At 35.1% G+C, this 10593-nt stretch overlaps 1 protein-coding gene across 4 annotated transcripts in view; it reads right to left on the bottom strand.

Moving 5' to 3' along the window:
• The window catches only part of LOC135206661 (zinc finger protein 436-like), a 105144-nt gene that overhangs the window by 91611 nt on the left and 2940 nt on the right, over positions 1-10593 (bottom strand). For all 4 annotated transcript variants that reach the window (XM_064238030.1, XM_064238032.1, XM_064238029.1 and 1 more), the window contains exons 2-5: positions 7763-8725; positions 5868-5980; positions 2840-3007; positions 1482-1648 (exon numbers count right to left, since the gene is read on the bottom strand). In XM_064238030.1, the coding sequence (XP_064094100.1) occupies positions 1482-1648; positions 2840-3007; positions 5868-5980; positions 7763-8656 (1342 nt within the window). In that variant the 5' untranslated portion in view covers positions 8657-8725. The remainder of the gene's footprint in view (positions 1-1481; positions 1649-2839; positions 3008-5867; positions 5981-7762; positions 8726-10593) is intronic.

Here is a 10593-nt window from a genome sequence, read left to right as displayed (position 1 = left end):
TAAGACATACAACTAAAAGACCTGACCACCTATGAAGAGTACACCTAAGACTGGTTATGAAGAGTAGACTTAAGATATACAACTTAAAGAGATGACTGGGCATGAAAAGCAGACTTAGGACATATAACTAAAAGAGATGACTGGTGAAGAGTAGACTTAAGACATATAGCTCAAAGAGCTGACTACCTATGAAGAGTATACTTAAGACAAACAACTCGAACAGCTGGCTATGAAGAATATACTTAAGACATGCAACTCAAAGACTGACCAGCTATAAAGAGTTTAACTTAAGATATGACTCAAACAACGGACTGGCTCTTTAGAGTAGACTCAAGACATAGGTACAACTCAAAGAGCTGACTGGTTATGAAGAGCAGACTTAAGAAGACTGGCTCTAACTGAGAAAGGTAAGAGAATCAGTTGCTCAAATTCTTATTGCACTTTGCATTGTTACATAGCCAATGTACAGGGAGAGTGGAGGTTCACTGCATTCAATTTGTAATGATTTGATTGAAGATTTAAGAGTGAAAGAGCAGATTCTAACCTCTTCATTATAAATTAAGTTAAATGTCTGGTTTATGTGTCAGACATCTATAATCTAAAGTAAATAAAATACATAAAACATATACACGATCGACAAAACTGCCATCCAAGAAAAGGCAAATAAAGGGTACTGATATACTACTCGATTCACGAAGTATGGAAGACCATACGAAACCGAAACAACACAAAAGTGGAACGCGTAATGGCGGCGTGCAGTCGCTTCAGCGAAGGCGACGCCAGACGAAACCCTAAATAAAAGGACCACGAAGGTCAAAATCACTCCCTAAATAGTGCCGAACAAAAAACCAGTACTTAACTTGGATGTGGAAGCAGATTGACGATCCATAACTAAAAAACACAAGCCAAAAAGGCAGAGAATAATAGAGCGCAAAAATTACGTGCGGCTCTCAAAATGGCTATCAAAGGAATGTTGTCACTGACGCTACCTTCGCGGTAGCAGGGAGTGAGCCGTAGCACGGCTCCCCTTTTCTAAAGGGTTTTGATGTGGAAAAGGCTAATTGGAGAGGCTGCTGTGGTAGTGTTTTTCACTCGCCCCAGATTCATACCGACACCTTTTTAAAAAGGGTGAGCGAAGCAGAATATTCTGGCATGTCCAATTTAGCAGTTCTCTGGTATTTTACCAATATTTTACCTTAGAAATAGCACTAAAGGAACGTATTTCACAGAGCGACACGGCTTCCTTGCCCAGAAATAGATTTTTCCTACGTCAAAATCCCTTTTATAAATAAATGTTAATGCTGATTTATTTTTATATTTACATAACTTTCACAAAGAAAACTTGTCAAAGAGTCAAAGATATAGGTTGGTAATGACTGTACAGTGTACTATTAGAATTGCTGAGTCATCTAATAACAAGCTAAACATACCTCAATCTAAAAGACCTATCCATACATATAAACATTTTTTATTGTCAATACCTTTAGGATGGCTTGTAGCAAGATGCTTTCGAAGATCGTGATATATATTAAATGTCTCATTACAAGATTCATTAGGACAACCGTAACGATTTTGTACATGTACTGAAGCATGCCGCCTCAATCTACTTGGAAGCATAAAACGTGCTCCACAGCCTGGATATTCACACCTGTAAGCAACAGAGTATTTTTAATTAGTTAAACACTCACAAAAGTACAATGCAATGTATTTGACTAGCTATGTTTTCTTGTCTGTATTCTAGTCATTTGTAAATGTAGTCTTAACTGACATGAACAACGTAATCTTTTTATTATCTAGCAACAGTTGGAGCTACTTTGGTTACAGCTTGAGGTAATCTACACTGCTTATACCTTTTTAATTACTACAATCAACTGACTTCTCAGTTAATGCTTTTCTAGAGTGAAAACTACTATATTTTAACTGTGGTTGTTCTTTCCTGTCCTGCTTCTAATCTTTATAGAATCCCTCCTCTGGCATGGCACACAGTGATTTATAGTTATTAATTTCTTCTGATATTTACTGTACCCCAGTATTTTCTGGTCTTTCTTTTCAACTTCTGTACATTGCTGTGTATGTTGGTCACTATGGATATGTCTTCTAGGATACGTCTATCACTTAATGACAGCTCTTTCATTTATTTCTTTATAATATCTGCACATGACTTTGCATTTATTTGTCTAGGTTGAATATCACCACTCATTTACATTTCCTGTATTTACTTCAGGTCTTCCTACAACTGTTCTACTCTGCAGTTATCAAAAATATCATCTGTTTTTCCATCAATAATACCGACTTGTCACTTTTTCCATTACAGTGTTCCCCCGTATTTGTTGGAGATGGGTACCAGAACCCCCAGCGAATAGCTGGAACCCCTAAAAAACAACCTTAAAACTGCCTATTTTGTAAGTTAAAACTCAAGAAAAATCCACTAAAAATGTTTATACCAGGTTTCTTCAATAGTTTTATCTCAAAAAGTGAATTTTGTGATGAAATTGATAAGAAAAAAAAGGAATTTGTAGATAACTCATAGAAAAATCTCAATAGAAAAATAATGTGAGCAGGCGAATTGTCCGCAAATAATGGGGTATATGTTCCGGAGAGAAATCCATGTATATGCGAGTCCGCGAATCTGAAGTTCACAAATATGGGGGTTTATTGTAATCCATTGTATGGTACCTTTTACAGCCTTCTGAAAATCCATGCTGTATAAGTGCTCTCCCTTCATCATATGCACTGAAGAGCTTAATGGTGCAAATTTCAATAATAAAAATAGCTACCCCAAGGAAAAGTAGCAGTTTCCAAAAAACATGAATTTCCTATGGATCATTATTGAACTTACATATAAGGCTCAATGCCTGTATGGACAAATGAGTGGCTCTTTAACTGCTGCTGCTTAGGGAAGACTTGTCCACATTCTTCACACTTGTAGTTCTGCCGTACATGTGCACGATACCAGTGTTTGGAAAAACTGTACCTATTCTTCATTAACTTATTACATACATCACACCTGCAAAATAAACAGTACAGTACAAAGTTTTCACATGGAATTGAATTTCACATGCCAAAGATTAGACTAAATTACCCAATAGGTTTAATCATTTAATTGTTTTCTTGATTAGAAACACGAGTTGTATTCCTTTACCAAAGAGCATTCATTGGAAACAAAATGCAACATAATGAGTGACAGCCACTTTATGACTATCACAGACATACCAGTTAATATTTCAAATACTACACATAAATAAATTTGAAATGAAATGACCAATAAGCTTTAAAAAATTAAGTGAAAATTTTGCAATTATGGAGAGAGAAAAATTTTTCAACAATGAAATGATCAGAATTTTTCTTAACATAAATATAAAGTAAAGTGAATCACTGCCTGAAGTACAGCACAGTACACCACCAAAGGTAGCAAGTTCGCTAAAGTTAATAATACATTTAATTGGAGTACAACATATACAAGGAGAGTAAGGAGCCAGATGCCACTCTAGAAGGACATTCAAGGCACTATCAAACCACCCAACCATGTAGGGTTACTAAAATTCAGAACTGTAGGTTTGTCAGACTACTTTGCATGGCATATCCTGAAGGATAACAGATAGGCATAGACTGTAAAGTTGTTTATAGTAGCACGATGGATAGGATGAGAGTTGGAAAGCAAATGCCCAGCTAGAATGTTAAGACTGCTCAACCTTCAAGGTGAGAGTTAGCCATTGGTACTAAAACCTTGACTACCCTGGCCCCAATATATAACAGTCAAAGAACTGGATCGAGATGTCTGTGAGGATCAGCATGTAAGCTATTTGTCATATGTAAGACTGGAGGCTTTACTGCACTAAAAGGTGAGATGGCCAGGGAATAACACTGCTGATATGTGTATTTATCTGATTCAGGGTAGTAATCAGTCTCAAGCTTAGAAACAGAGTTGTCTTCATTAACTACTCAATATGATGATGGACCACCAGTTGTCAGATAATTTGCAATGACCTTGGTCCTCCCATGTGGAAAGCTATTAAAGCACATTATGACCTTATTACATTAAAATGTTCCAACTCCAATTTCCATGTTATTTTTATCCATATTAAGTACCCATATCAAATCCTAATCTTTTCACCTTGGCACTCCATTGATACCCTACAGATATGATTAATGAGCATGTAGTATCTCTGCAAGTATTCAGTCATTTTCTATCCTTCTCATAACTTCTTTTCACTTCTTCATTATCTGCTTGCTTGTTTTAGTAATTTATACTTGAGTGCCTACATACAAGAATGGCAATGTACTGCCAATCTCGTAAATCTTTCTATCTCTTGGTAAGCGTTTAATAATTTCCTCTTGTTTTTCAAAAGTTTTTATTATTATTAATTAATATTTATCTCTTGTAACTAAATTTTTTACAGAACGTAGACCCCCATTCACGGGGGATGGGTACCAGAGCCCCAGCAAATAGCCAAAATCCACAAATACTTAAAAGCCCTCTAAAAATGCTTAGAACTGCCTATTTTGATACAGGCAGTTCCCTGTTATCAGCGGGGGTTCCGTTATCAGTGGAGTGCTCATAAGTGAAAACTGCCATTAACTGAAACTCTGTGATTTATGGTGCCAAGTTTCAGTTATGGAGCCTCTGTTAGGTATGTTATTTTTTTTTTAATTAATTTATTTTTTTTTACATTCAATTTTCGTATTTAGCCCTCTGGACCTGACTACTAGTTGAAATTTAAAGTTATATAATCGGCGCACTAACTTATAACTCTCAATGCATTTTTTTTTTCTCACCAATATTATTACTGTAATTACCAGTATTATGATTACTATATTTTATGCTACCTCAGCTATTTTGTGGATAAGTGCCGATTATTCATTTTTTTTATCATGTTGTCTCATGTATCTAGATTGTGTATGTTACTGTCTGTATTTTGTATATTCCATGTATATGGCCCTGAGCTGAAATAAAGGATATTATTATTACTATTATTATTATTATCATTATAACTCTATTATTGGTACCTTATGGTGCCGATAACCGTAACTCGGCCTGTTATGATGCCATAAATTGCCGATTTTATGGCTCTAGACAAGCCCCATAAAACCGGATGGCCACTAACCGAGTTCGCCGATAACCGGGGACTGCCTATAGTTAAAATGCAAAAAACCCTCTCAAAATGATTACAGTATATGTACCTCAGTATTTTCATAGTTTTATAACAAAAAGTTCATTTAGTCACAAAAATTATATAAAAATACTGTAATTTGTGAATATTTCTCAGTGAAAAATACTGTGAATAGGCAAATTTTCTGCAAATAATGGGTATATACGTTCCATAAAAAAATCTGTGCATAGGAGTGTCTGCGAATCGTGAGTTCACAAATAGCGGGGGTTAACTGTATTAGTTTTGAACGAAAATCTCAATTTATCATTACTAATCATTTTAATGTCTCATGGTTTTACTGTACTATTAGAAGCTAGTAGGCCATATGCAGTATATTTACAAGCTCTGCAAAGCACTAGATCTTTCAAAGATCCTGCAAGACCTCACTTTCAATTAGCCCTGAACCATGAAAGCTTACTGAATAATTAAAAAAAAAAAATGAATGACTTCATACAAATCCATGAATTGCACTGCGAGTCCCACTTTTGGCATCTTATTTCTCACAGCTCATGAGGTGGAGAACACAAGGAATGACCCTGACTGCTTGTGGAGACCCTGAGAATCTGCCTGCACATGTATAGCACTGGCTCACTGTGGTTCTCTTTTGTTTCCTGAACAAGGACTGAAGTGCTCAGATGTGGTTGTGGGCTAATTATGAGTAATGGGTTAGTGAAAATATTAAGCATGTTTTCAAAGAATTACATATTACACTCTTACTTAAAATACTCCTGAGATTTTGTTTCCTGATGTGCAGTTGTTGTGTGTCGTTGAAGGTGCTGCTTACGCAGGTAAGTACGGCCACATCCTTCCACAGAGCATACAAAAGGTCTCTGTGTAAATAAAAAGGTACATTCATTAAAACAAAATACGAACTTTGTTTTACATTTTAGTCCAAATTTGTGAAAAGGTTTTGGCTGCTCAACTTTTTAGCTTATTATTTTGCCACTAATAATTATTAATTCTCATTAATGAAAAGAGAATGCTACTTTATATGGGTCTCATGTTTCCTGCTCTCCAGTGTTGTGTTTCCTTGGTGATGGTTACAAGGGATCCACCAGGTAGCTTATATCAGGAGTAGCTGTCTTCTCTTCTAAGTTTAGGTTTATATATTTAATTATTTTGGAACTACTAATAATTTAACAATGCTCTTCGCAGGAAGGTGTCTATTCCTCATTTTATTCCATGGTTTACCTTAATTTTACCTCAGTATATATTCTACTTTTTGTTTTATAATTTGTCCTCCTTAGTCATAATGTTTGCTTTAATTTTCACTTTATCTATTGAACCTATCAAGGATGAAGTTACCTCACAAATAATTCTATAATACAACTGGCAATTCCAAAAGCTGGTGGGGTTTGCTGCATTTTAACAATATTCTAGTGTTTCTATTAATATACTATTGGTTTCATTTTAACAATGATTTTGCTGAAGAAAGTTTTCAAATCTTTTAGGGTAACTGATGCATTAAATGAATATTAATAATGAGGCAGTTGACCTCCAAATATAAAATGAATCACATCTGATCCATGTAGAAACAAAATTTTCTTCAAGAACTTAAGTGCTGATAGGGAAATACTACATCTCTTTCATCATACAAAATTTCTGGTACTTTTCATGATTTTCATAGCCCAAGCTACAAATATATAATACATACTTCAGACATCAATAAAACTACTCCCTGAAGAAATGACAGCCTCTTGAGAGTTTGCAACAAAGTGAAATAGGTATATGATGAGTATATGCAGTATAAAAACAATTTAGTAACTGGAATCAATAGAAAATTTGTGTCCAAGATTAATAATATTCAATATATGTGTACTTCAACCACCTAAAACTAAGTTATTTGTGTGTATTCTGTATTATTCCCAAAAGTAACACCTTTACTTAACAAACATCAACTTATCAAATACCTTAGTCAGAAGTTTTTTTGCTGGGATTCTTAAAATTGATGCACTTTTATATGAAATTCCTCAATTGAATGTTAATTGTAAATTAAACATTTACTGGGCTAAACACTAAGTCAAACATTTGTTAGCTGTGGGATTCCTTTAAATATTCAAATGAAGGCCCAACTATGTAGAGAAGGGACCTAATTAGCAGACTTTTTTACTTATCAGAAAGTAACACCCATGAAGCATCTAGTAAGTTGAGTTGTTGCTTACTAGTATAGCATCAATAAACATACCAGACACATTGTTATATATTCTATAACCACTAAGGAATAACATGAATAATGAAACAATATACAGGCAGTCCCTGGGTTATGACGGGTTCGGGTTACGACGTTCCGAGGTTAAGGCACTTCTCAATTATATTCGTCAGACATTATTTCCAGGGTTACGACACCTACAACGCTTATCTGGCAGATGAAATATGACACAAAAAATGCAAAATAATCAATATTTGAAGGTTTTTTTTGATGAAAAATGCAATAAGAATGCAGTTTACATAGTTTTCAATGCACCAAAAGCATTAAAAGTAAGGTTTTCTTAGGATTTTTTATGATGTTTCAGCTTACGATGCGTCTCAAGAACGGAACCCCCGTCGTAACCCAGGGACTGCCTGTACAATACAATGTCCTTGATTATAATGTACTATGTACTGAAATTTACCTTTCCGGTGTGCGTGTGTTCATGCTCAGCAAGTCGCCAGGGCCTGTTGAATTCCTTCTCACAGCCTTCGTAGGGGCATACATACACCGGAAACCCCAAGCTCGTTGCGGTCATTTTCCTCTTTTTCCGTAGAAGTTTTTTCATGGTATCTCTGTCAGTACAACACCCTTGACTTAAATTGTAATTCAAAACAGTCTCTTGTTCCTTCAACATGCACAGCAATTGATTCTTGACTTCTGCGTTCATCATTTCTTTACTAATATTAACTTCTTCAGTTTCTTTCATTGTTTCAGTATCTGAACTATCACCATCTTCACTTAAATCATAATTCAAAACAGTGTCCTCTACCTCCAACTTACAAGACAAAAGATTTCTTACATCTAGATTTACCTGTCCATCACCACCAGTTTCAGTTTCTTTACCAGTTTCAGTATCAGAGACAGAGTCCTCACTTGTTCCATACAACATGCCCATATCTTCTGTCTTTACCCTACACACCAAATTATTCCTATCACTGCCCACAACTGCTTCACTTGGTTCACTAGTCAATTCAGAAGGTTGCTCAACTTTGACACTAGGAAATTTACTTACATTTTCAGAAGCACTTAGTTCTTCCCCATTCAAACTTTCTGATTTGCTTACTTTCACCCCATCACCTATGCGCACAGCAGAATTGTGGCTTATCCTTGTACAGTTACTCAAGGTCTCATGCACATTGTCCAAGTTCACATTATGATGATTTGTCAAAGTGTTCATATTAAGAGTTTGACCTTCATGAATCTCATTTTCACTTGACAAGGAAGACTTGTCATTACTACTCTCTGACTCCGAAGCAATTTCTGCGACTGTGCTCTGACGCAGTCCCAAACTGTCTACACCATCTTTGGAATTCATTTTACTTCCAAATGAATTTTCTTAAATTTACTACACTGATAAACATTTGAAGAGCTGTAATTTTAAAATCTTCACCAGGAGAAATATTAAAAAAAATTAAGGAATGATGAATTTATATGAAAACACTGAGTCAACTTAATGAAACTCATAACTATCATTTATCAATTGACAATTGGAATTGATCACACAAAATAAATATAAAAACTTTTCAAAATACAATTTTCAATATAAGATTACTGTACACTAATATATTTGATGATCACTTGTAACCCCGATCATGGCTAATTCAAATATTTTTCTACCCCTTAAACAAAACTTATATTTATGATATACACAATGCAAATACTTCATCTTCCTCAGCATCTGCTATTTCTTTGCACACTGTGACCAAAAGGTAGTTTGTAAATATAGTATTATGCAGCATTTACAAGCTACTAAATGCAAATATTTTTTTGTAGTAGAGGTCAATGAGAGCAGTATCCTAACAGCTTAGAAATACTTAACCCAACAGGAAGTGATATGGCCACCTCTCAAAGGATAGATCTTAATACGAAGTCAGGGGCAACATTTGCCAAAAAAAGTTCTGCAGCTTGGGAAGATAGGAATTTAGCAACTGATTATAAAGCAAGGAGATTATAAAGTTACTCTGTACAGGAGAGTGGCTCAAAAGGAAGTAAGACCACTCAAGTGATCTTATGAACTGCCTTTCATTCAGCTTAATGAAGGGAATAAATAATTTACAGCATACAAGAGAATATGTATTTTTTCAATAGAGGGCTGACTTAGCATTTGGAATACGTACATGGATATCTACACAAAATGCCAATGGTAGCTTTTCAAGAGGCAGATTTTGCACTTCCAACAGTGTGGAATTTTCAAGATAGTACATTATGTACCTTTTAAATAACCTAAACCACATCTTTATCAAACAGTAATGGAAAAATTGATGGGAGAATAGAGATAGAAGTACAAACTGCCTATGAGACACTGAGCATAAGTAATTCATAGTATATACTCCATACAAATATACCTAGAAAATTTGAATTTGTAATCAAAACTACAAAACTGAAAATGAACAACGGGCAAGCTAGGTACTACTGGAGGACAAAGATATCAGGCATGTCGAATCATGGGCAACTGATAAGGGATGAGAAGCAATGTTAGTGAACTCATTATATTACACATTCAGACACTAAACATACGTATAGGTACATATATAACTAGTTCCTGTTAGCCTGCACATGGGATATGGCCCAGTGCAATCACATAAGTGGTAAAATTATTTTGCATATTATGAAAACTTTGACTGGGAAAGTTTCTTTATCTCACAAAGCACTGAACTGCTCACACATCATGATAAAACTTTTGATGCTTTCTTATGGCATATACCTCCCATTTTCACAAGTGAACCTGAAATGGTTGAATGAATGGCTATGATTTGCATGGAAAATCATTAGAGTTCTCCTACTGGTTGGGGAAACAAAAAATAATAGGCCAGGGACCCAACCAGGGTCAACCATGACCCCTCTACCCCATGATTAAATAACACCAGTGTTTACCACTAGTATTGTATTTGTATATGAATTGCTGAATAGGTTAGCAATTTATTTTTCAACCTTTTCACTAGGACAAGTCCTTCACTCACTAAGGCCCTGACCCCATCATTTTAAGAACTGTCCCAAGATGAACAAAAGTATGGGGAAATGAACTTTTCAGTCAATAATATCTAAACTTGAAGATTTGCTATAAGTTACATTTCAACTTAATCCTCTGTTGGTAAAAATGCTTGAGTCTATCATTTGTTTTTCTTTTGTAATGCATTACTTAATATTACAATACTTTTACTTTTAAAGGCAAAGCACTATTTTTGTAGATGACACCTACCGATAAATCTAACAATCATGGAGGACAACAGTTGAGAACTGGGATTTTCGGAT

Source organism: Macrobrachium nipponense, chromosome 31 (assembly GCF_015104395.2).
Source record: "Macrobrachium nipponense isolate FS-2020 chromosome 31, ASM1510439v2, whole genome shotgun sequence".
Classification (NCBI taxonomy): domain Eukaryota; kingdom Metazoa; phylum Arthropoda; class Malacostraca; order Decapoda; family Palaemonidae; genus Macrobrachium; species Macrobrachium nipponense.
Note: the sequence above shows the minus strand (reverse complement) of the source record. Positions and strands in the feature narration are given on the sequence as shown.